This window comes from Varanus komodoensis, unplaced genomic scaffold (assembly GCF_004798865.1).
Source record: "Varanus komodoensis strain SLA01 unplaced genomic scaffold, ASM479886v1 scaffold5, whole genome shotgun sequence".
NCBI classification, from domain to species: Eukaryota; Metazoa; Chordata; class Lepidosauria; order Squamata; family Varanidae; genus Varanus; species Varanus komodoensis.
The window spans coordinates 53,433,948-53,460,382 of NW_025336087.1; the positions used below are offsets into that span (position 1 = coordinate 53,433,948).

General features: G+C 43.0%; 1 protein-coding gene and 1 long non-coding RNA gene across 19 annotated transcripts in view; one reads left to right on the forward strand and one right to left on the reverse strand.

Annotated features, from left to right (window-relative positions):
* Window positions 1-315: 315 nt before the first annotated feature.
* Window positions 316-26,435, reverse strand: part of PTPRD (protein tyrosine phosphatase receptor type D) — a 530,840-nt gene continuing 504,720 nt past the window's right edge. For 15 of the 17 annotated variants that reach the window (XM_044445966.1, XM_044445967.1, XM_044445977.1 and 12 more), the window contains 7 exons: window positions 20,895-21,180; window positions 20,536-20,714; window positions 19,277-19,403; window positions 15,052-15,177; window positions 6,748-6,902; window positions 3,356-3,491; window positions 316-1,257 (listed from right to left, as the gene is read on the reverse strand). In XM_044445966.1, coding sequence (XP_044301901.1) covers window positions 1,189-1,257; window positions 3,356-3,491; window positions 6,748-6,902; window positions 15,052-15,177; window positions 19,277-19,403; window positions 20,536-20,714; window positions 20,895-21,180 — 1,078 coding nt within the window. In that variant the 3' untranslated portion in view covers window positions 316-1,188. Of the gene's footprint in view, window positions 1,258-3,355; window positions 3,492-6,747; window positions 6,903-7,255; window positions 7,267-15,051; window positions 15,178-16,358; window positions 19,404-20,535; window positions 20,715-20,894; window positions 21,181-26,435 lie in introns of those variants that run through there. The other 2 variants (XR_006416251.1, XM_044445980.1) reach the window with 2 other exon arrangements.
* LOC123031257 lies at window positions 1,800-10,288 on the forward strand. Of its 2 annotated transcripts, XR_006416256.1 has the most exons (4): window positions 1,800-2,006; window positions 6,057-6,214; window positions 8,563-8,773; window positions 9,105-10,288. It is a non-coding gene; the product is annotated as an uncharacterized LOC123031257 (long non-coding RNA). The 2 variants fall into 2 exon arrangements; XR_006416255.1 differs by lacking the exon at window positions 9,105-10,288 and having other exon boundaries at window positions 8,563-9,097.

Consider the following 26,435-nt stretch of genomic DNA (forward strand, 5'->3'; position numbering starts at 1 on the left):
CCAACACAAATGCAAAGATGTGAAGAAATATTGTATGGACCAAAAGTAGCATTTTTATCCCACCCTCCCCCACCCCCAACTGCTTTAATAAATCCAAATCATGGAAGAACTGATACGTGTATCTATATATGCATCTATTTATATTTATGTGCATTTCTGTCTATCTATCTACATTATTATTGTAGATGGATAGAGAGACATTCAGAGAGATATAATATATTTATAGATAGAGAAAGGTGTGTGTGTGTCTGTGTGTTAGTAGCAGCTTTATACTTTGCGCTTCCCTGTTGATTCCAAAAGAAACAAAACCAAAACTTCCATATGTAGATTAACTGATCTATATTTCATTTAAAAAAATCAAAAGATAAAGCAATATCTAAATGAGAATGTGGTCCTGGAGATAAATATAGGGTTGCACAAAAATGTGCAAATTTTCAAAATTATTTAACATTTCTACAGCGAGATATTACAGGTAACAGTTCTACAGCATAAAAAAATCTACAATTCTGGAAATCAAAAAAAAAAAAAAAAAAAAAATTATGCAACTTTTTTTTTTTTAAATTTACTTCATTGAATGATAAACCTTTGTTTAAAAAAAAGGAAAAAGTTTACACAGTTAAAAATGAAGCACAGGTCAGCAGTATCTTTACAATACTAAAAAACTAAATCAAGGACTTTCTTTTTAAACATTCGCCCTTTTCCCTCCCACCCTCCAAAGTGTTATTTATGAGCAATATGGTGGAAAGGGGAGACTTTGAAGCAAAGGGTCCACTTTCTTTAAGAGAAGCCAGGTCTGGCCTTTGGACAAACATCTTGCACTGAATTGCAGTACTCCTAAGATTTGCGTAGTTCACTATCATGCAATCCTGAACAAGATGAAGGTTCTTTGCAGGAATTTCTTCTTCCCTTTCCTTTTAACCCAAGCCAAATCCTTGAGGTATCTGTAAAATAAAATCCTTCAGATGCCTCATCCAGTCAGGATTCTTTTTTTTTAATGTTTCTGGATAGGTTTATTGAACTGTGAATTGTTGGTCCACCTGGAACAGTTTTTTTCCTTTTAATAATTCCCACTAATTGGTCTTTAGTTAGGAGTTAAGAAGTACTTCTCAAGCACACCGTATGGCTCAGAAGAGGCCCTCTGGATCTTAAAGGGCCTGCAGTTAAAAATCCAGGATAGGTCAGGGTTTTTTACGTTGCATAGTGATCGAAACTGCCCAGGTATTCTAGTGCGGCTCGGTAGCAGAACTGATACTGATCCTTGAAGAGAAGAAAGAAAAAGAGAGGTTAACATAACGACAGGTTTTTTGTTTTCCACTTATAGGCTTGGTTTGTGCAGAACACGCCACCTTTTCATACTGATGAAGAGGAGCACAGACGCACATATCCCCTGCCCCTTGGCCAAACACACCCAGCCACCCACAACTCCTACCTGGTCAGCCTCTTACCCTGGTTGGCCTTAATATGTGCTAACCAGAGTTCCAGTTCTGAGCAAGAGCAAATCCTGGATCCCGTAGAAAATCTTGGTTCCCCGACACATGTGCCTGGATAATACTACTTGCAAATCTTTCTAAGTCACGGTTATTTATTAGCTAACATTTTATATGACTCATTAAAAAGAGTGTGAACAGCTTTCAAGAGGCTTTTTCTATTTTCAGCCTATTTCTAGGCAAGCAATCCACCCCTCAATCCAGTGCCAACCCTTCCCGGGCAAGTTCCCAAAGCCCCCTGCTGCAAACCTAACAGCCGTGGACTCCCCCGCCCCCCGCCGGTCTGTCTCCTTTCAGCACTGAGGAACTGAAAGGCCCTGCTGACCCATGAAGAACTGCCTGCCTAGAACTACGGCGCTCCTGCGAGGGGTACTTGGTGTGCCCTCTGCAAGGCGGTAATGGCGGCAGGGTGCATCAGTGGGCCCGGGGCCTCGTTTTGCAGATGACAAGGAGATGCACCGTAGTCTCTGGGTGACATTCTGAAGGAGAGACAGGGAAGGAGGCTGTCTCTGGATCACGGTAAGTGGGTCTGGGGCAAGTAACTCAATTCAGACTGGCTGGGGATTCCAGTGAGGCTGACAGTCAAGATATGGCCATCAAGAGGATTTTGGCCAGTCTGTTTATGCAGAAAGAGGGAGAAGCTGTGCTGGTTGGCATGAAGTGTTTAAGGACTAAAAGACAGCTTGTTTTTTTGTGTAAGTGTTGCTTCCTATCACTATTAGCAAGACCACAAGGTGGTTTGATTTAAATCTCAAATCAAAAAATCTCATGGCCTGAGGACAGCATGCCTGGAAGTTAGGGTGGGTAGAGGGGGAAGCTTCTCTCTCTTTCAGAGGCCGAAGATGGAGCTCCAAAAGAAGAGAGGTGCCAATGGATTCCAACCCCTAGATCCTTCAAGCCACACTCAATAAAAGTTTGCTGCATTTGCAGGACTGTGGGATTCAGGACGACTAGCTGGGCAATGCTGGGAGGCAGCGGAGGAGAAATGGCCTGTGATCCTGGCTGGGATGGGGAGCTAAGATGTCCTTGCAGCATGTCCCCAGGGCAGAGGGAGGGGAAAGCAACCCACAGTGAGCCCAGTCCTCTTTTGTGCACACTGTGGGTTGTTTACGGAGCCGCTGTGGCTTATAGCCAGGCTGGTTTCGTGTGATGTGTGAATGTTCCCTCTGCACAGGCTTACAAAGGTCATGGAAAGTGAATCTAAAGAACAGAGAACATACACTAGGAAAATGCACAGGTGTCCCAGTTGAATTGTGTTAGCCATACCAAATATAATCCCACAGTGCAGAAAAAAATACACATGTACGGCCAACCAATCAACTAGCCAAGTATGGCCCTCTGTGGTTAGCAACCCAGTGAGTGGGCAGCAAGGAAATGCAGTATCTTCTCTCTCTCTTCCACCCCTCCGCCAACTTGGGGATCCTTCAAGGACCATGGCATGGCCCTTCACGGCCCCTTCCAATTCTACCATTCCATAAGGCTTCACTGCCACAAGCATATTTCAGCAGAAGACATCACTAAGACCAGGAGAACTAGGCTGCTAAGATCTTATGCCGAGGTGGAGCAACATTGTCAGAGGTTTAAATAATTCTGAAACGGCCTTCACTTTCCCATGACTGGTAATCTGTTTTTGTTGATAGAAGGGAACGCTGGCATATTTTGGCTGCTCGGCATGCTGTTGCTATTCTTGGCATTTTTCCTTTGGAAAATGTGGTTTTTAAAATCGATTAAAAGTAAGATAGAGAATAGTCTGATGGTAAACATTTATTTTGGTTGCACTACAAAAATACCGACAAAGCTAATGAAATAACACAAGACTATAGATCACTTATTTTTTGGCCATATATGCAGATTACTATTTCTCTCACCTCTGTTTGCACCATGGCTGGCCGCTGCGTCCTTAACATTTTGACAGTCTGGAAGATATCTACAACACCTTCGTATCTCATTCTTTCCAACACGATACTCAGGGTTATGAACACTCCAGTCCTTCCAACACCCGCACTGTTGAATTAAGAAAGAAAAAGCAGCACATAATTGGCTGGCTGCTGAACTTTAGCTACAGTGTATGCGTATGCAGTGATGTTCAATCAATATATAGAAACTGTAGTATTTCAAAATATATGTTTTCTGACAGTCAGATGGCCCAGAAAATGCAATGCTGGATATTCAGAAAGGACTTGAAGCCCCCTTCAAGGGGCATCGTATTCAAACTACCGAGTGGTTCATATGCTGTAGTGGAAACCAGAACAACCTTATCACAAGTGCTATTAAACATGTCTGCTCCTACCGTAGGTATTTCATTGTAACACGTGAGCACAACTGACACAGAAGAGAATAAGGAAGTGGAACAATATTCTTTCAGTAAAATGACCCTGCACAGGAATTTAGCTTGAGAAATTGAGACTCAGATCTGAGAAATGTACTTTTCCTTGTTTCTGTTAAAAGGTTAGCATGACTGGTTGCTACCCACAGATCTGTAACACAGAGAAACCATCCTAACAGGTTGTCAAGCTGGGAGTGTGGCCGGCTGCACACTGAAAAATGGTAGGAATGACTAACAGGGCAAAATGTTACAGTCTGAAGATGCATTTTAAAGTTTGGTGTGACAACGTTGAAAATTAAAATAGTGATTTAACACTAGTTTGTAGAAACTGCATGACAGACTTTGCTAAACTGCCAATAAGCTCAAAATGAAAAGAAAAAGAAGGCATAGCACTGTCAATTCTTGTCTCAGTCCTACCCATGTCAGTAGCTAAAGTAAGATGACCTTTCCCAACTCCATAGCTACTGAAATTATAGGGGTAATGTTAGGAACAGATGCTTGCTGCTTCTTTTAATTAGTTTATCCTATTAACATAAGAACAATTTGTTATACAATTAAATATCTGGGAAAGTTTTACTGAAGAAGAAAGTCTGTTGTCTGCATTTTTTCACCCTACTATAAAGAAGCTTGAAAACTGATACACTTTCACATATGTTCAGTACTTTTAAGACACTTATATATGAAATTTACATCATAAAAGATGATAAAATTAATTCACCAGGTGGTTTTTTGAAGACTGCAGGGCGTAACGGGCAGATAGTAATGAACACTGAATAACATAGGAGATCTCAAAAGTTTCAAATGTTAATTTACTATGTAATACTTTGATAAACTCTACATAAAAATCTATAGTGTGCTTCTGCCAGGCAAGGAAATATAAACAGTATGACATATTTTCAAAGAAAGAGAGTCAGAAAGAGAAGCTTTAATCAATCTTAAGTCAAAGGTGAACTGAATTAATACATCAATAAAATGTCACTTTTCTAGTATGGCTAACCCACTCACTCACTCACTCACTCACTCACTCACTCACTCACTCACTCTTTCTTACACTTGTATGCTGCCCCAGGCTCCAAGAGGAGCCTGGTTATTCGTGCAGCTTATTTGGGTGCCACTGATAAGGCTCATCCCCACTTGCAAGCCAGAGGAATCCAAAAGCCAAATCCAATCCATTGGGTTGATGCACGACAGAAGTGCTGCCCAATGCACCTGACTCTGAATCAGCTGGTTTCAAAGGGGCAGTATTTACATTTATCCCTACCTAGTTATATCTGGGAATGGGAAATATGGTTGTTGTTGTTTTGTCCAAAAGGGGAAACATGAAGCACTAAGCAGCACTGGCAAGACTGGACCCTGGCAATGAATACAATGACCAGTCCAGATACACAAGCTGAAATATAAAGTTCCAAAGAAGTACTCCAGCCACCCCCAATCTGAAACCTTCCAGATGTGTTGGACAGCAATTTTCATCATTCCCAGCCAATGCTACATTTCCAACTGAGCCCAAGAATGCTTACACTCCTTCCTGAGGTTTAGCAGAGCTTTTGTAATCTGAAGAGAGCAGAAGAGGAAGTGTTTACTGCATCTCTCTTCATATCTGCTGCTTGTGAGTCTGCCCTAAATTCTCCCACCTGTTCCTATTCCTGCAAATTTATGTCACTATCTCCAAGTTTTCCTGATATTGTTTCTAACAATGGAGGGCCTCTGACGTGATGCCTGTCACTCTGTTTGATACACAGCCAGGACAGGATGGAATGGAATGATCTAGCTTGATGAACCGACTTCCTTTGGGTATCATTGACCTCTGGATCACATGCTTATGAGGAAAGGTGATGTGCAAATAACATGGGTGCTTAAACCATCTTATTGCCTCTGAGAGCCACAGTGGGAGAGCTGATCAAGGGTACATTCATTCGTGCCCAAGAACCTCCACTGGTTTTTCTGTTGCTTATAATGTTTTGCCTTTTAATTCTTTTCTGATGAGGTATGGGTTCCACCTGCAGGGAGTGGGTTTTTATTACAGAAAACACACAGTCAAGTACACCTTTGTGAAATTAAAATTGTAATCCATATTGGGATTTAGAAGGCAAGTGATTAAATAAGAGAAAATAGAAGGTAGGCTTAGCTATTTGGTAGATATTGTAATATGCTCAAACTGTCCCAAAGCAATCAAAATCAAAATGAAAAATATAAACAACATCCATTATCCAGTCATTGGATTATCATCTCTCTACATATGATAGGATCATAGCCTTGGAAAGAACTCTGGAAGACATCTCCAACTTTCAGCTGAGTGGCAGATTTGCAATGCAGAAACCAACTCCAGTATCCTAAAACATCGCTCTTAAGCATCTTCAGTGAAGAACTCATCACCTCCTGTGGCAGCCTCTTCCAGTGCCAGGTAACTCCCATCACTGGGATGCATCTCCTAATATTTTGGCAAAATCTGCTCCCTTGCCATTTCTACCCATTTGTTCTAGTCAAGAGCAACAGAAAGGTAGTAGAAATGATGAAGCAATAGAGCGCAATGGCCATTTCTGCAGAATAGCCTTTCTGGTATTTGGAAACTACTATAATAGCTCCCCATAACCTTCCCTTCTCCCAGATGGACACACCCAGTTCATTCAACCATTTCCGAACCCCTCACCACCTGGCTATGCAAGGAATTATGTGTCCACACAGCATTCTATGAAGCCTGACAGTTTGTTCAAACGGTTCTTAAGTGGCGCGACAAGGCCGACGCGTACAGCTTTTGCATTCTAACCTCCTATGATCCGCAAGGAAGCACAAAAGCTGCGGAAATGCTGCATGTACAGTGTCCACATATCTTTATGTTAGCATCTCATAGGAACCATTATTGTAACTGTTGCCATTTCAAACAAGCTTTTAATCAAGGATGAACAAACTGGTAGCACATCAGTTTCTTTTACTTACCTACAATGAACTGAGATTGGCCCGTCTTGTCCGAACTGTTCTTTTGTTTTATGAACTTGGCCTATGAAGTCAATAAACCCTTCTCCTGACTTTGGCACTCCTTGTTCCGGCCAGTCTGTGAACTGGAACTGTCTCACTGTTCGGGACTGGCCATCCTTTAACAAAAGAACCACATGGATGCGAAATTCAGTAAAGTAGAAAACACAACTATTACTTTTTTACTGAGGTGGGGGGACTTGTAATGAAAAAAACCAACCCCCTGCAATGACCAAAAATTGCCAAGGTAGCATTTATTAAGCATTAATAAGCATTTCTAATGACAGTGGACACAATCTGTGCTTTCCTCTTTGCTTTCACACTGACGTAAGGGTGCAATTTCATTAACCACAGTGATGCTCAAATTACTCCCTACGTTGGAGAGGATGCTGTCTAACATTTAGAACCTGGAAAAACAGAATCTAAGGACAAGGAAATTGTGAGCTATTTAAGTGGGAACTTTTTATTTTGCTTTCTTCTGTGCTTTGCTAGTCTGATGATTGTGGAAGACACTGGCCTGGCTTCCAACAAAATCCAAATCTTCCTTATAGAAAATGTTAAACATCTTTGGCCTTGTCAGAGGTCCTTCTTGGTGCCATTTCAAATATGCCCATCACTTTGCTTAGGATACCTATCTCGATGGCTGTATCAGCTGCAAAGGGCTTTTTGCAGTAACTGGAATGTGCTTGTTCAGGGATTCTAATTCCTGCTAGTTGGCTTATCTGCATAGTAGCTGTTCCTCTGGCATATCTGCATGCATGGCAAATGGAAATGACAGTGCAGCAAGTTTAAAGCTCCAGAATTTGCACACCCCAAAAGTTCAGGGTTACGCAATGTGCTGTACTATAGCTTCTCACTCAGAAACTGCCAAAATACTTTCAGTTTGCTGTAGCAAAAGAAGTGAAGAATTTCCTTTGCAGACACATAGTAGGAATTAGTCATTATTATTCAAGCACCCTTGTGAATAAGCCCATGAAAGTTTCTCTCTCTCTCTCTCTCTCTCTCTCTCTCTCTCACACACACACACACACACACACACACACACACAACTGTATAAGCCACATGTACATGCACTAATCATATGAAGCAAGTTTATGGCACAGGAGGAAAAAAGACCCAATGACCACTCTCCTCCTCCTATCAATTAACAAAAATTGTCAGGTCACTTGGAGACAATTTATACTCACCACAGGCGAGTAGTCCTTAATGAGCCTTGTTTTTTCAAAAGTACAGAATGTTCTTCCTGACATGCATTACTGTCTAATTAAAAATCCCTTGTATTTCTCACTTCCAAAGTAAAACACTGTAAAAGGGCTGCGATATCTATAATGGGACTGCAATTCTTTTTAGTCTTGATCAGATAAATTCAGAAAGACTTTAACCCAGAAGACAATGTTCAGTCTCTTATTAAATAGCAAAATGAAAACATCCAGTCCTTTTTGATTTCTGAGAGTGTCATGAAAAAGCAGTGCTTACTGCAACTTCAGCAACAGAACTGATAGTCAATAGACTATCATAAAATCACTGCAGATCTCAATGCCAGATTTACAATGCATTATTTGTGTTTAGTGCCTTGCTTGACATGTCTGTGCGCAATGCAATACAACATAAAGCCAAAAGATTTTACTGCAATAGTTGCCTGTGCTGGTTTTCACACACTGTCAGTCTGTAGGTAGGGGGGCCTTTAACAGATGTGACACAAACTGAGCTACTGATGTTAACCTGCATGCCCTCTTGGTGCCCCATACTTTCTGAACGCACCCCACTTTGTCTTGGTAGTGCCGTGCCTGCAAGCAAGAACCGCAACATTGCACAGCAGAGGAGGGGAGTGGGGCAGAACTGTTGCCACATGCCAATATCTTAGAATGGTGCATTCTGCAGAATGAAACCAGTGAATAACCACAGACTTTATGGGAATTGTGATAAATCTGCTTGGAACCTGGAGGAAAGAAAAAAAAATCCCCTCAAGAGCAAATGCCTTGACACAGAGGTAAATATAGGTTGCTTAAAATAGCAAGCCAAAATAGAAATGCTATCTTAGTTCATCCTATCCCACTGCTACACCTGCCTTATCTTTCAAACTGTGCAGGTACGTCCTTTGGCAATGGTGTCCCCAGGGGAAGGGCTGTTTACAGTCTGTGCAATCAGTAAAGCCCAATGAAAAATTCCAGGCTTGCAGACCTAAGATTCATCTTGATCACCTCAAATATTTTAAATAGCAGTGGAACCTATTTTGGCTGATGACTGCATTTTGCGGTCGAATCCTACAGTCATGTGTATAGTTGTGAAAAGACATCTGATCATTTTTCGGTTTGTAACAGTCTGCTGAGAAGTTCTTGAACCAAAGTCCATTTCTGCGGTATGAGCAGTGCCTTTTGCTTCAATGGAGCCAATTTACTCAAGACGGACAGATGACACAGAGCAGAAAGCTTACGATGCCAGCAAGTTATTTGTCACTGAAACTCGCAATTACTGAAACTACCAAACACAATGTTACTGTAGCATTGTACTGGCACTGCTAGCAACTTCGCCAGCAGAAAGGTAGTGTTGCAGTGTGCTAATTTTTGTCAGCTGTGAGATCAGTGACACCTACTTCTGCCTGAGGTATTTTAGGTTAATAACTTAGCACCTACTGTCTTTTGAGAAATTCCAGTGCTACATGCTACGAAAGGCCAAAAAAGAGACTATAAAATGCATCTCTCTCTCCTGCTTTAATAACTTACATGTTCTGTAAGGCTGACACCATAAAAACTGTGTGATGGCAGCAAACTAGTACAAAAGCTGTCTGGAACTCAGCTCTGTTCTCACACTGCTGATATGACGAACTGCCTTGTAATTCAATGAGATGCTAACTTATGGCAGTCAGCAAAGGAACGCCAAGATTATATTAACAAATTTGGATCATATCTTCAGCGGCTACAAAGGGATTTCGTTCCACCTAATTCCTTCAGATGCAAAGACACATCAGCGTTAGACAGGCAAAACTATTTCCAATGTCTGTGCGGAGAGCACACACCCTCCTTTGGTGACTGCTGACACACTCCGTTCTCCACCTGGCCCTACGAACTGGATGGCCATCTGGGCTTCCGTCTTGCCTGCTGCCATGGATAAAATCTAATACCCTCTGAAGAGATTATGCACAGTGCAGCGAGTGCTTTTGACATCCTTGCGACAGAAGCACGGCGTGCAGCCGCCCCGACTTGTTGACCCCGACAGTTTATAGGGGATGTAATAGGGAAGTCATTATGTGGCATATCTCTACTTTCCCCTGTAATTCACACTGCAATACCGGGATAATGTAAAGAACTGCCCCGAAGCTACTTTGCTCAACAATGACATTCTGTTCTTCAGTCATCAGCTCTGGAGGATAAACTGGCCAATTTGGCAGCATGAGAGTGCAGTTGCTATTTTTAATATCTATGCAAATCAGAAGGAGCAACCACCAGAAGAAGGCTGTACTATTTCTCTGTCATATGTATTGGGCGAAGGGAGTCCTGATACTGCAGGTATTTACTAGGCAAATGTATAGTGGATACGGCATCAATGGATTTCAGTCATGAAGGCGATGCATTACTCCCAGTACCAGATGCAAAAGGGCTCTCAGTACCAGTTACTGAGTAGGGGAGCACATGCTTGGCTTTGGCCACTGTGGGACTAGACTAGATGGCTTTCCAGGGTTCAAGTATTCTGAGGTGCAGTGCAAATACTACAGGACAATGGTACTGCGGGCAGAATACAACACTGCAACGCATATCTACTTTCTGAGCTTTGTTTAAAAAGGCAAGTTTCTAGCCCTTATGACTGGAAAGAAAGGAGTGAAACTGGCTGAGCAATATTTGCAAGAAAAATCTGGAGTACCAGAATGAGACATAAGAGGCTTTCTAGTGGTTGAAGTAAGGTCTCAACTTCTTGGTCTTCACTCTGACTTGAAAAAGTGGAATCAATTAACCAACCGTGCTTAATTTAAATCATTTATGGAAATTGAATTTGACTGACTGACTGACTGGAGCATAGAATTGCTGGCAGCAAATATTTATGAATGACATTCGTGAGAACCGGCTAAAATGTTCATTGTCCTTGTCATGCAAGCTTGGAGTGAGCAGTGTGTGAGCTGACCTGGGGGAGCAGCAGAGTCTCTTGCGCAGTCCCTGCTAGTGCGGCCTGGAAGGCCAGTGCCAGGGCGTCCCTAAGAGCAGTGCTTTTTTTTTCCCCACAAAAGCAAAGGGCTAATTATTCCTCCCCGGGGGACATAAAGCACTGCACTGTGAGGAGAGCAAATCATGGCAAGTCTGCTTCTGCCTGTAAAGCCACATCCTTGCCTTGCTTGCTGGGCTAGCTGGAAAGGTGCCATCCTCACCTGTGCAGAATGGTTCTCCATGAAAATCCCTTACTTATTTATGGGGAACACCTATGCTTTTCCCAGCTACGTTTTCTGGCAGGTGACAGGCAATCTGTATAATTAATTTCTTCTTTGATCAGAGAGTGAACACCAAGGTTAATATTCTTCAATCAATGGGCAAGAGTAATGGCCGTAGGTTTACCTTCGCTGAGCCTAATTTCATACTGAGGCTGTTCCAAGGCTCCAGTCAGTGTCAGACTGAGGCTTCCCACAGCCTTCTGAACCTGCACTGAAAGCCAGGTGAATTTATGACCGTCTCTTCTGAGCAGTCTCACTGGACTTTGATGTTAACGGCACATTTAATGCCAGTGCTCATGCTTACGCTGCACTTTCGTGTCACGCAGCTCCCCCCAGCCTGGGGCCCTTGGCGATGTCGGCACAGAATCCCAGCCTTTCCAACCCTTCAGCTAGTGGCAATTGCCGAGATGTTCTTTGGAGGGAAGGCTACTGCGGCAGCCTTCAGATGCCCAAACGCTTCACATATAATATCACCATAATTGAGCCAGCTCACTACTTGACACCAGCCCTGTGGTGCCTGGCATTGCAACGACCCCTTGTACTAGACCCTGAATGGCAGAAAAATGAAAGCACCGTCTTTACAGCTGAATGGTGAATGATGTCGCTGCAACTGCCACTCCAAGACATTTAATCACCAATTCCAAATGAATGTACTTGGAGGTGAGTCGCACTGATTTCACTCAATTTTTCTTCCAGGGTAATTTGGCTCGAAACCTTAGAAACTGAAATCTCATAAGCGATGCATGGTACCTTTACGCGAGGCTGCATCCAAGCTGTGGGCACACTCTTGCCAAAGTGGCGCACTGAAAAGCTGCTTAAAGCTACAATCCCATAAATGCTTATTTAGATCTAAGTCCCACTCAGCTCAGTGAAGCTCTCTTTTGAGTAGACATGGACTGTACTGTGAAGTCTCTGTTGTTGAAAAACAAAGAACTTAGAAATGCCCAACCCTGGAAGGAAGAAGCACGATGCTGACTAGAAAATTTTGCACATGCAAAACCTGTCTTCCTGTGCTTCCAGTGGCTTAGCAACTCTCCTGTGGATCCGCTTCCTTTCTTCCACTATCCAGCATCTTGGACCTTTAATAGCAGCAGCCGAAGTGGGGGAAAGCCTAGAATCACAGAGCTCCAGGCTGGCATTTTTAAGGGGCAGCCATTCTGTCCCTTGGAAGTGCACCACTGCTTCACTTCTCTAATCAATGTTACTGCTACAGGGCTTCCAAAATGGAGAAGGGCAGGAGTTTATCCTGCCTTTAAGTGTGAAGTGTTACAAATCACAGTTTGAAAATGGCTAGCACAGAGTCTATAAAAATGTTTATATACAGCTAATCTTATATCAATGCTGAACCTCCGACTCAGCTGCTCAGATAAGAAATGCAAAATGAAAATTAGCTAGTCAGGGTTGTGATTGCGTTGCTCTTCTCTGCAGACAGATGAGAATGCTGAGGGAAAAAACTATGCCAAGAATCAATTTGTACTGCGTAGAGCTTGTCAAGCTTCCCCTAAGAATGCCATTTGCTCTGCAGTTTTTAAATCATACCACATTAACCTTCAAGCTCGCACAACCTAAAGGGCTGTTACAGAACAACAACATATTTACAGTCTTAAGTGATAAAGATTCCTAAAACGGTATTAGGAGGCAGACATGGCAGGATGAGGTGCAAATAGTACGCTGTTCTAATCGGTGAAATTCTTCTCAGACCAAAATAGTGCGTTTTTACACACAGTTGTGTTGATGTCATATTAATTCTGAATGCGAACCATTTATCTTCTTTAAAAATGCTGCATGTTTTTATGCTTTTGGACAATACCGAGAAGCAAGAGCACAGCTGACTATGGGATCCTGCCCAGACTGCCTGGCCTCACTCGTGAGGCACACACAGAGGGTGATCAGGAGTAACGCCACAGTTTTGCTGTTCGGTGGTTAAGAGTGCAGGACTGGGACTCAGCAGAGCTGGGCTCAGCCATGGAGCTCACTGGGTGACTCTGGGCCACTCGCAGAGTCTCAGCACAAGCTATCCACAGGGTTGCCGTGAAGATCAGACTGAGAGGAGGAGGAGAATTTTGTAAGTTCCTTGGAAGGAAAGAGCGGTGGGATATAAATATGACGACTTAATGAAATGAGGGTGTGAGTGAATTTGGTACCTTTCCGGGCCTTTGGCTTGAGGGTGCTACTGAATGCTGCCTAATTCACCATGCTCTCTAAATCTATCTGAAGCAGCAGCACTGGCTGGGATGACATCAGTATGCTGATGACATGCAGTGCTATCCATGTCCCAGCTAAGAATCCAAGGAAGGCAGGATAACCCTTGGACTCGTGCCCGACAGGCATTCTGAGAAGCCGACAAGTCTGCCTAGTGTTGCCAACCAAGCCCTTGATGGGGCAGCCCTGCTCTTACAGGTGAGCAGTTTCCCAGGCGCATCCTTCTGGTGCCTAACAGACAGCAGAGTGTCTGCTCGGATCCGGGTGGCTCTGGGGAACTCTGAAATTGTCACTAGGAATTTACTCCAGTAGCACAGCTGCTAGTAAGGTTTTGGGACCAGTCTGGAGTGCTGGACTGTGGGCTCTCCCACACTGGAAGCAATGGGACGGCTCTCTGCCAGGCATGCTTTAACATGGAGTCATGCACTGAACAGGGAGATGGACTTGATGGCCTCTATTCTATGAATGGCGGCTAGTTCAATGCAACTATTCTATGATGTCACCTCAAAGCCCTACGTGGTGTGGATCCAGCTATTTGAAGAACCACCTTTATCTCATTAGTATCAGCCACGCGGGTCCTTTTGGAATGCCTGCTCTAAGGACTGCTTAGGCTGATTCACCCCAGAGAAAAGACCTTTCCAGTGGCGCCCCCAAGACGTGGAACCCAATTCGCATTGAACTGCACCGTGCCCTTTTTATGTGGACATCCAGGTGAGACCCAAAGAGCGTCCTCTTCAATGTTGCCTTTAACTGAAACTGTGAATATCTCGCAGTAGGTTTTCAATGCATCCTGCATGCTTACTGATGTGGAAATTACATTTTTTGAATCTTGCTCTTGCTCGTATATTACTTTGTGAGGGTGCAGCTCTAAAAAGTGCGGAAAAGGGCCTGGGCAGAGCAATCCAGCGGAAAAGGGCTTGGGCAGAGCAATCCAGCCAGAGCAATCCAAGAAGAAACGAGGCAGAGGAACGGTTTCTAATGTTTCATTGACTCCTGGGGTCTTTCCCCTGTTTCATTTGGCCCTTCTCAGCTGTTTTCATTCTTTTTAGCTCTTGCTTTCCATGGGTCATATCCAGGGCCAAGAACATTCTTCCCCATTCTGGAGAGATGCTGAGGGCACAGTGGGAGATTTGGTTGCTGCTGATACAGTCTTCCCTGGAAAGCCCAGGAAGCGCCCGGAAATGCCTCTTTCTTATGCTGCCCAACACTGGAGAGCTGATGTGGAGAAGCACCAGCTGTGGGCATTTCTTCAACCTCACAGAGGATTTGGAGAGCTGCCCTTTGCTTTTGCCCTCAGAGAGAAAGATACAAAACATCCCCTAGCCCCTGAAATGCCTTTCTACAGACCACAGGATTGCAGCCTATAACTAAATAAGCAAGCAAGCAACAATCTGTTGTGATCTATTGCTGGGTTTGCAGATACCTTATGGGGGATCATATTGGCTAACTAGGGGATAACATGGATGGAAAAGCACAACACTCCCCACGGAGGATGAGGAGGACTGAAACACAACCAGGTCTCTGACCAGGGCAGTTTGGTTGCGGTGTAAATCAGTAAAGCAAGCCTGGAATCAAAGCTCGTAAAAAGCAAAGCAACGCTGCCCCACCTCAACGCACGAGGCAACTCGAACATGCCATGTTTAACTTACCCTGGCATCTGTGACCTTGAATTCTCTTAAAATATACTGCGGCATGTTGTACTCTGCCATGGGATCCACCACAAAGTACTGATACCTGGCTGAGCGTTCTGCTGGCCAATACTGGTGGCATTTTTCCTGCAAAGGAAAAAAAAAATCCAGTTTCTTGTTTGCTTGCTTGGTTTTCACCCTGCCCCCTTTGTCTCCCACAGAAGTTCTGTGCATTCTGATATAACTTTATCTTGACTTTGAAAAAGGTTAAGCTAAGATACAGGCAATGCAGCTCGAAACTTTGCCTTTTACATTACATCTGAAGATCAGAAGAACAGTCCTGCCAGATCAGACCAAATGTCTCTCCTGTCCAACGTGCCGTGTCCTGCATTGCCCAGTCAGAGATCTTTGGAAAGCTTGCAAGCTGGTCAGGAAGGCAGCAGCCTTCACCCGCTGTGGCTCCCCAGCCTCAGGTGCTGGGGATGGGTGCGGGGAGCACGCTGCTTCCTTATGGACCTCAAAGGCACCTTAGCGCTGGCTGTACACAGGCATGCTGCTTGCACTACAGGAAATTGGAGGAACAATCCTGGGGTATGTGAATTAGTGTGTGTGTGACTAAAAAGTCTTTCCTTAACCTTATGGTGGTGTTTTGTTTTGTTTTGTTTTGTTTTGGTGCTTGAGGACTAGCAACTCACTGCTCTGGCAAGTTTCTACAGAGATCATGAAATATTCATCTCCTGTGAATCAAAGAAATAAAGGCACGACTCAGCATTTTAGCCAGCTTTGCACTCATTTCATTAGAATAGCCTGCCATATTAAAAATATTATCAACTGTTTTCTCTCAGAATCATAGAACTAAGGACGCACATGACTTTTCAAACAACAAATTGACACAGCTCTATGTTTAAGTGGCTCAGCATCTTTTTCACATAACTATTGAATATTTCAAGTTCTCAGAATCAAATTTAGGCAAGGAGTCCTCCTGAATTTTGAGTAGTATTCAAATGCTGACACTCACACTGAAGACAGCTGACACTGAGGTTGCAGAGTATTTCCATCAAGGTCTGTTTTTAAAGCAGTGCGGTGGGTTGGACACTGCTTGTACAGTGGGATATCCCCTGCCCTCTTCTCCCTTAGGCAGACCAGACCCCAAGCCTCCCCCAGTCTTTCCAGAGGTCCCCAAGTCTCTGACGCAGATATGCAGGGACCACGGGGCACTCCAGGGAACTCGCTCCTTTCTGCTTGCGGAGCAGCCCTGTTTAATCGCACCCAGTGCATGTCTGCTGCACACAGTACAGAGTATCCTTTATCCAAGTATGCCTGCAGACAGAATAATGACTCAAATAGTGTAGAAATTTACACCTGCACTTGCAAAATGATATGAATAGTAGCCTCCCTTTTCCATGTTCACAGCGGGAATTGTTCCTCTTCCAGGATCGCTCGATCCTCTTATTGGAAGGCTTTGAGAATGGCTTCCAAACTGGCATCGTGTCTGGACCATTTTGGTGCAGCCATCGTGCTCTCTAGAAAGAGCCAGTTACTGTGGCATGGTACAAATGACTCATGTTTCAGCCTGGCTGACAGCATATTGAGCTTCCTGAGTGGGAAGCAATTTGTTCACAGCTTTGATTCTTCTGACAGAAGAAATCCACCTGGGCGTGTTCACAGAGCTGAGAAGTACTGTTGTACATGAATACAAGCCTTCTACCTTTCAGAAGTGGTGGAACTCTTGAGTGTAGTAGGTACTCGGTGTGGAAATAAGACACCCTGACCGGGATAGAAATCATACACGCACCTTCAAAAACATATGCTATACCCAGAAAAGGGATGGAACGGCTTGTGCTCTTGCAACTCCAAAGCTATGCTATGCTATGCTATGCTAGTGATGCGGCACAAAAGCAGACACTGCGACCAGGGAACGGCCAGGCTCAGGGCATGATCTGTGCCTAAGATGGTACTGCTCAAACATTTTGAGCATGTGACCTCTCCTGCCCTCTCCAAGAGAAAATGCAAGGATAGTGTATCATTACCCAGCCTGGAACAAACGTATCTTCTATCTTTTATTTCTATTGTTATTTTAGGTGTACAAACATGCAGTACATATTTGAACAGAATCGAAGCATGACATATATAGAGAGGAGGGAGTATGTCAGTCCTTTCAATGAGGCCACCCAAAACTAATGTGTGATGTCAGTAAAAGAAACAGAAGAGCACCTGGAAATGGAACCTATCAGTGTGTTACCAAGCCAGGAACATGCTGCAGCCTGCAGTTTATGCAGCAGCAGTCCAGGTGTAAACGCAGATAGTTTTTCCAAAAGCTGCACACAACCCACCATCTACTAGCTTCCAGTTAGATGCTGGGATGTTTGAACCCACTGATCTGACAAGCTCTGCTTCTGTGTAGTACACTGGTCTGCCTGAATTGGATGGAGCAACTACAACCTTGTAAAAGTTCTTTGTTCAACAAGTTATGAAGGAAATGTTTGACTGGGGGCTTCTGGGTGAGCACCTTTCCTATTTTTTTTTTTTTTTAATCTTCTGGTGGGGACTCTTTTGAAGCCTCTCAGCACAATGACTGGGTTCAGACCATGGTTTCTGGCATATACCAGTTGCTTATGGGTGCCTGTCTTAGAACCCGTCCCTTCCTTGCGGCTTGCATTATCAGTGAAGGCGGCTCATTGGTGAGCTTAATAAACCACCCACAGACCTAAAACAATCCCAGGATTCTAGACTGGCATATTAGAACTGATTGCCCACATAAAGCACAAAAAGCTTTCCTAGAGCACAATCACGAAATGTATCTTTACCAACAATGGTCAGGCAATGAACAATGGCATCATCATCACCTAGCACTTAAGATGTCATTTGTTCTGGCCAGGAATGTTTTTTCCATAGTTTCTACAGTTTCTAATTTGCATCTTAAAAGTATGTATTGAATACCCTTGCTGACAATGCAGAAAGGAGTGGGCTCTTCAGTACTACTGCCACTGACACCACCAAATACCTTGAAAATACTGTTCTTGTACACACCAGTGTGATATGTTGGGATTATAGCCATGTGCATGTGTTTTGCATAATTATGTGACTGAATGGCTTCAGCGTACAGCAGCTCTGTGAGTTTGGATGAAGATCAGAGATAGCGTTTAAACTGTGGACAGGTCATGAAGGTGGAACTCTCCTGTGATGTGATTCCATGGAACATTTGTCATGAGAAAGCATCAGGCTGGAGGCTGGGAATGCCTGGGAGAGGACCTGGGTGGAAGTCCTTAGGTCAACAAGGGGAGATGCTTCTTTGGATCCCTTTCTCCATCTTTGGTGCTTTGACTTATACTACCTAGTCCTTCTTTTCTCTGTTATTCCTCCAAAATTCTAGAGTCTTGGGCAAGGGATAGATCACAAACCCAGGTTCTAACAGTAACCAGTCAGGTCCGTTGGGCCTTACTGGCTTAGTTCTTAAAAACGCCTGAAGGGTAACCCTGTGTCTGCACTTCAGTCTGCAGAACTGAACATTTCTTCATGGAAAATTAAAAAAAACCCAACAGAAACAAAACCAACACCACCAACCCCCCCCCCCACAGAAAATTGTCAAGAGGAAGGGTGTTACCCTGGCCCTGAAGTCCTCATCTTAGGCATCTGCCAAGTTCCCAAGACCTTCTGACTTTTTGCTGATTTCTTATAACATCTTTTAAATTACACTTTATTTTGAACTTGGAATGATGCAAAGTATGTGCTGCACTCTGGAATTCCTTTTGTGAGAACGCTCATGTCACTTTCTCCAAAGTGCTTCTCTGGCTTAAAACATTTTGGGGTCCTGTCCCACCCTTTCCCTGACATGCTCAGTACACTTCCATGAGTGCATCATGGAAAATATGCAGTGATGGGCGAGCTATTTCTCAGGGAAATCCACCTTCCACGACTGATCTTGTTATGAAGAAAGAGTTCTACAGGATACAGGCTGGAAAGCAGCTGCTCAGCACATACAATGTTAGCAAGTACATTTTCCACAGGATGAAGATGTTGGGGAAGAGCACAAAGAACTCATTTTGAATTAGACATGCTATCTTCATACATGCATGCTTTGTACACGGATTAGCGTCTTTTCCAGTCCACACTGCCTGCCCCCGTACTGACTGGCCTAGCAGGAGTAATTGCCTTCATTCTTTGTAAATGGCTGTTCTTGTTGTTGCACTTCCTATGCCAAATTAATTTTTGACATTTACTTTCTGGAAACAGGCCACATACTTACTCTGCCCATTTCTCGTAGCTTAGTAAGCATGACTACAATAGTTGAATTGTGCTCCCAAAGCATTCTCCAGAAATCTTCTGTTGTTTCTGCCAAAGGTCCCTGTGTAGCTATATAGGCTTTTTGTTGCCTAAATTTAAAATATAAGAGCAAACATTTACCAATCAAAGGAAGTCAAAGACTCTCTAGTTGCATGTAAACATTCTGCTGAAACATCATTCTAAGAAATGTACAGTTATAAATTATTGATTGTAAGCACATTAAAAACATATTAAATATTGTTTAATCAAACAATAGCATTGTTTTATTTTTGGAAGTTTGTGAAAGAAATTGCTCTGTTAATATTGTGATTTATGCCTTTATCTTGTTTAAATTTTAATGCAACTCTAATAGCTCAATTTTGTGTGTCGCAGAAAGCACTTAGGAAACACTTAGTGGCATATCTCCATTTTTGTGTTTGAGACTGACTGTCATACAGCCTATTAAGTTTATGACTTATAGCTCTGCAGCACTTTGTTGTTAACACTTTCAGTGGTTCAAGAACATCAGCAAAAGTGAGCCAAATTTTGAATTCATGACGCAAAGGTAGAGTAGTTCACTTTTTACACCTGTCGAGACAAACAGTCATACTTCCCTCCCCACAAGTGCAAGTCCACCATCCATACGAGGAAGTTTGGTCCGCACCCATTCAACGTCTGCACAGTAGGTTAAATCCAGTCCTGCAGCTGGATGTAAGTTCTTAATGGACACAGTATATTTCTGTACCATCTGCTGGTGGGTTTTACTGTCAAAATAGGATTAGACCATCAAGGTGAAGGTTGCAGATCTTAAGATCTTAAGCTGAAGCACAGAAGAACGTAGTGGTAGAATGTGACTGCCCACATTCAGAAGGAGAAACATGAAGTGCAAATTGCATTCCCATGGAGGCCGCGTTAGAGAAAGAGGCCTTTCTGGTTGTCTTTGTTGTAACTTTGGAGCCTCAGCAGTACCTGATCCTTCCACACCACTCTGGTAATGCTGGAAAAAGATGTTGGCCAGTGAGAGGCGACAGTACAGCTCCTATCCTTAACAACCTCAGTGAGGGGATTTCTGAGATTGCTGATGTGTATGGAAAGGAACTATGACGATGTGGTGGCTTGCATAAAAGTCAGAAGAGACCCTAAACAATAATCATGTGATAGTGAGAAAAATCTGCCTGCTGGCAAATGATTCATTTGTAAATAATAACCATTTTCATCGCAAAATAACCTTATTCAAAATACCTGTATCCATCAATGAAACTGGCATTGATATAATCAGAGCCTTCTACCCCTCGGATAGGCTGCAAACATATCCTTGTGGTTTCATATGGCATAATATTAACAAGGCGATTTTTAAATTTATTACATGGAAGATTGGCACTGATGAATCTTGAAGTGTGAGCTTTAGAGCTGGCTAGCCGCTGCAGGAGAGAGAGAAAAGGCTTATTAGTACACCATTTGGAACCTGTTGCTGGCCTTTTGCAGGCAAACTGACACCAAGGCATGCCTTTGTCCTAGAACAATTTCAAATCCAGCCTGCTTCTTTCCCCCGTGGAACAGGTACCCCAAGGAAACAGCAGAGAACCCTTTATGTGAAGTACCTTAAATTCCAGTTCCATTCCTGTGACATTCTCGCCTGCTTCTATCTGTGTCAGCTTCTGAATATATGCGTACAGGTTTCTGGCTGGCACTTCGGTATTTCCACATGTCACTGCTTCAAGCAGTGCATCATGGATAAAGATGTATTGGTCCTCCGTTTGTACCATGTAATTCCTCTGGGCTCTCATTAGAGTTACATGGCCATAAATATCTACAGTCTTTTCATGCTTTATTCTCTCTAGCATAGCATCTATTACAATGAAACAGCCAGTCCTGCCAACTCCAGCACTAGAATAAAGAAAAGAAGAGACCAACACAAGAATTGCATAAAGGATTGGAACATTTTCTATTACGGTGACACTTCGTGACATATCGTCATGGCAACAAACATCATAGCATTTGAGACTTGGATCTTGCTTTCTCACGCACATGCTGGTCCCTTCCCTTTCCACGGAACTCTTGCTGAAGACTGCAGGCCGAGGCACCCCTTTCAAGTTATTGCAGGCTGATGGCCATTTGGAATATGCAAAGCCCAGTCACAAGCCCAGCTTGTCATTGAGTGCAACTCTGGGAAGGAGGGGTTGTGCAATGGTTCTTCCACCTGCCCTGTCCAAGTTTATACAATCAGCCTAACCTTGCCTGAGGGGTGGATGTTCAAATCCTGCCTAACTGCACTGTAGCCTGCCCTGGCTTAAATTAGTCGCAGTGAGTCGTTTTGCTTGTGCAAACTGAGTTAACAATGGGGGCAGGGGGAATGCATGAACTCACATGGTTCTAATATACAGATATTCATTGAAAAGCAGCTCCCATACCACAAATATAACATGGGAACTTGCCCTTCGACGTGAAGCTTCCTACTACCCAAGTATACCAAATCTAGAAACCATGTCATCAATCCTGCTTGATTCTCATGCTGGGTATTTCATTTGTTACATGCATGCTGAAAATACGCATCAAGTTATCAGGGGAGGTCCTCCTCCAAGTTCTAATGATAGGAGATTCATTTATTTGAGTTATATCCTGCCTTTACTCATTTATTTGAGTTATATCCTACCTTTTTTCTGTTAAAGAACTCAAAGTGGCTTACATCATTCTCCTCCTACTGCTCTTGGTCTTATCCCCAAGCAACAACTGCATAGGCAGGTTGGAATGACACTCTGTCACTGGCCCAGTGTCACCCAGTTGACTCCATGGCTGACTAGAACTCAGAAGGTCTGAGTTGTTAATCACTACACCACACTGGCTCTCATTATATTATGGTATCTGTATTATGATACAAATACACATGTGAAAGAGGAAGTTTTTCTACTGACAGGACATCAACTTTGGAATACCATTATGAGAGGCAAGACAGATACTGACCGTGTATTCTCTTTGGCATTATTTCTATTTTCTCATGCAGTTTAAATTCTTGGTAATATTTTAGATCATCTGGTTGTACTCATCACCTCTGAAATGTAACGCACTGTTTGTTTTTACCTGTTTGTTTCTAATCTTGCACTGATATTTCAAGGATATGTGCATTTTTTCCCATGTTTCACGTCTGGATGAAATGCCCAAATCAGACTGAGAATTCAGGACACTGCCTTCTGACAGCTCTCCTTTTTGATGAAATGAGTGCTAAATTTATTAGCAAGTATCCTAGGATCTTATGAGTTTGCTTCAGGTGCAGAAACATTTATTTGCTGTCAAGACTAGAGTATCTATGTTTGAAATAACAACAAAATCAAAGCAAATTTTGTATGTATGTCAGAAGAACCTGGGGGTCAGAGTCTATACTGCACTGCATACGTAGTTCTCTTTCTACTGTATGTTCGTTTCTCTTTTTTGAGTGATATTCCTTTCTTCATGGCCATTGTCTTGTACAGTAACAATGTGATAATCTTCTTCCCAAATATTGTTTACATGTTGCATACATTTACAATAAATATCGGCACCAGGGATATTGACATTTTGGAAGGCAATGTACCAGATCCTGAATCAGATGCAGGCAATTCAGACATATATGCTACTTCCAGGACACCTTACTGTAGCATCCTTCCACCACAACTGAAGGTATCACACAGAAATGCAACTTGGTACGATTTCTGGAAGAATCTGACTATCCAAAGACTTTGCTGTTTTAAGGTGAGGGAACTGCTTTACAATACCTCAGGTATGAAATGTTCTAAATTCATAAAAAAAATTCCAAGCAAATAGATGTTGGCTGGTATTTCTCTTGCTCACCTGGTCCATATAATTCAACTACCCCATGCTCCTATTAACAAGGACTTTCAGGGAGTTAATGAATTCCATTCCTATTTCCTTTGGTGGTCCATTAGTCTAAGCCACCCTTATTAGCTGTTGGGCTGGAAAATCCAGCATCATTTCATGAAATTTTAGCAGGCAACAATGGATTCTTTCAGTAAAAGAAGGACTGCCAATCTTCAGGGAGAAGGTGCTAAACAAGATAAGTTATGTGTGATAGAAAAACTCTCCTGCTTCAGAAAGAAAGTGATATGGAAGGAATTACCCATAAGACGTGCTGGAAACTGGATCCTAACAAAAACTGAAGATCAGAAGTGAAATGTAATGTAAATGTAAGTTTGTTTCAAATGTAAGTTTCATATGTAAATTTGAAATGTAAGTCATTTAGGACTTATTAGATAGAGCTGATTTGCAAAATCAAAGTTTAAACATTGATGTGACTTCCTGAGCACATGTTCTGCCCTTATTATGAGCATTTGCCCCGAGCCCCACCGATAATCATTATGTCTGGCAAAGACAATTCCTTCTTTCTAGGAAATGTAATAAATGCATTTTCTTCTTATCATGCATTGAGGGTTTTACTAAGCTTTTCTGAATAAAAGCTATGTAAATTCCAAGAGTATTCACACTACTTCTAATGTCCAGTACAGTGTTTCCACCCACATATGTTCACCTAGCTCTGGTGTGCAGAACACACATCACACCCTTGGTGCATGGTGCACTTCAAAACCTTTCACAAAATTCAGTTCCATAAAGACTTCCTCACGCTGTGTAAACTTTGGAACTCGCTGCCCCTGGAAGTGGTGATGGCCGCCAATCTGGGGGGCTTTAACAAGGGAGTGGACAGATCCACGAGGGAGGAGGCCATTGGCGGCTCGCAGCCTTGCTGGCCGTGGGCTGCCTCCATCACCAGAGGTGGCCTGCCTGCCTGCCTGCCTGCCCCGGTTGCTGAGGAGCTTGGGTCGGAGGCGGTCCTGCACCCACCCTGCCTGAGGGATCCTGCTGGCAGCTGGTTTGCCACTGTGTGCCTGCAGTGCCGGACTGCGTGGAGCTTGGGTCTGATCCAGCAAGGCTTTTCTTTTGTTCTTAGAATAAGAGAAATCCCTCTGATCTCCTTTTGCTCAGACTCATTCTTTCTCTTCTCCTTAAGCCCCCCAGATTGGCGGCCATCACCACTTCCAGGGGCAGCGAGTTCCAAAGTTTACACAGCGTGAGGAAGTTCTTTCTATCTCACCCAACCCCCCCGCCCTTTAATCTTACCCTGGGTTTGAGAGTTATGGGAGAGGGAGAAAAATGCTTCCCTCTCTACTTTCTCCACACTGTGCATGATTTTGAACACCTGCATCATGCCTCCCCTTACTCGCCTTTTTCCTAAGCTGAACAGCCCCAGCTGTTGCAGCCCCTCCTCACAGGGGAGCTGCTCTAGCCCCTTGATATTTTTCGTTGCCCTTCTCTGTGCTCCAGGCATCTGTTGCAGAGAAATAATGGCCAACGTCGGCCAACGTCAGCCTTTTGTTTGCTTCTTTGTATGTACGTATGTATGAGGGGAAAAAAAAGATGAGGTCAGGATCATGTGATGCATGTTGCTCCCAAGGTCTGTCCATTCACTTTTGCTAGCCGGTTGCCCTGCAACATGCCTGCCTGAAATCCATGGCACAGAAATACGGCTCTTTTATGCTTTGCTTTGTCTTCAAAGATGTCTAATTTAAATGTCATAATTGAAGTCTATTTTACTAAGTAAGCAATAGCATATTTTGTGTCAATGATAACATCTAATTCAGATGGGTTTGAAAAGACAAATGCCTCTTTCTCTAATGGCTTTAGCAAAAAGCGACTGGCTTCTCCGCCTCCCTGAGCTGGACATAACCAAGTCCACTGACATCAAGAGAGACATCAAGTGCTGTTGCATTGAGAGAGACCTCAAGCACCATTCCTGGCTTATTAACTAAATTAAATCTAGGGATTAATTTGTGTGTGGAAAAATCATTAGACCTAGATTTTTGTCACAATTGCCACAATCTCCTTACCAGCCCACAATGCTCTTACCGAATTCATTATGTGTTTGTTTTCTTTTTCCACCCACCAGCACTGGAGTGTTGTGCATGAGTTAAACTCAAGGATTAGAATTCCTAAAGTGTAGGGAAGTCTCTTTGATCTTAAAGAACGAAGCTTGGCAGCATGCTGATAATGCCTGAACCGTTTTGTGCTTTCCTTCATCCCTTCATTTCTACAGTGTTCAGCCAAAAACATGGCATGAACAGTACAGCTGATAAGCCATCTCTGTGTTATCTAAGCTTTTACTTTATCCTGGTTGCCAAGCGCCAAGAAGGAGTGTAAGTCCTTCAAAAGGAACAGAATGAATCCAGTGCAAGTTAGGTTTGTTACTTCAGGGCCTGAAAGTCTCAGTGCAAAGCAGAAAAAAGCCACACACTGTGGTTTCAGTTCTTCTTCTTCTTAACATTGATCACAAGTTTAATGACCTTTTGGTTCACAGTTGCAAGTCTCCAGTAAAATATTAAAATCCTAAGTATTCTGAATTTTGCTCCTGCACCTCTCTGAAAGCAACTTAAACATGATAGTAAGCATAGGTGTAGCTATCTAGGATTTTAAAAATCAGCTCCCAAAATCCCAGTATTTAAAAATCCAAATTAAAAGAAGGCACTTTCTTGGTGGCATTGAACCCTTACAAGGTACAAAATTTCTTAAAAATAGCTTCAAATAAATGTTGAAGGACTAGGCATTTTGGAACAAAGTCTTCAAAGAAATAATGAATATAACCAAATAAAATATCAAAACACCAGCACTGGGCCTTCTAAATATCTTTCCAAAGGATCTGCAATATATTTTGTATAAAAATTGTTCTTTAACACCATTTAGCAGCAGCAAGCCAGTGGAAAGTTCAGTAGATGTATCTTTAAAGGTGTGGTTTCAGAGGCCTTAGGAGCATTTACTAACAGACAAACATACACATCATATGAAAGTTGTTCAAGATCATGCTGAAACATTTGATGCTACGTGGTACCCATGTGTGCATGCTGATTAATTATACATCCCAGTCCAAAAGCCTTGCAGAACATTGTAAGAACTTCCTAACCTACTATGGGGAAAAAATCAGCCTGAAAATTATGCAACTCTGTGCTCTGGGCCTCCTATGTGAATTAGACTGTGCTTGATCCTGTTCTTTAACCTTTTCAAGCTTTGTTTGGCCCATGCACTGAAAAGTGATACAAAAACATTTTAATATCCACTTTTACATCTAAATCCTGCCTTTTTTCCCCTCTTCCAAGAAGCCAGGG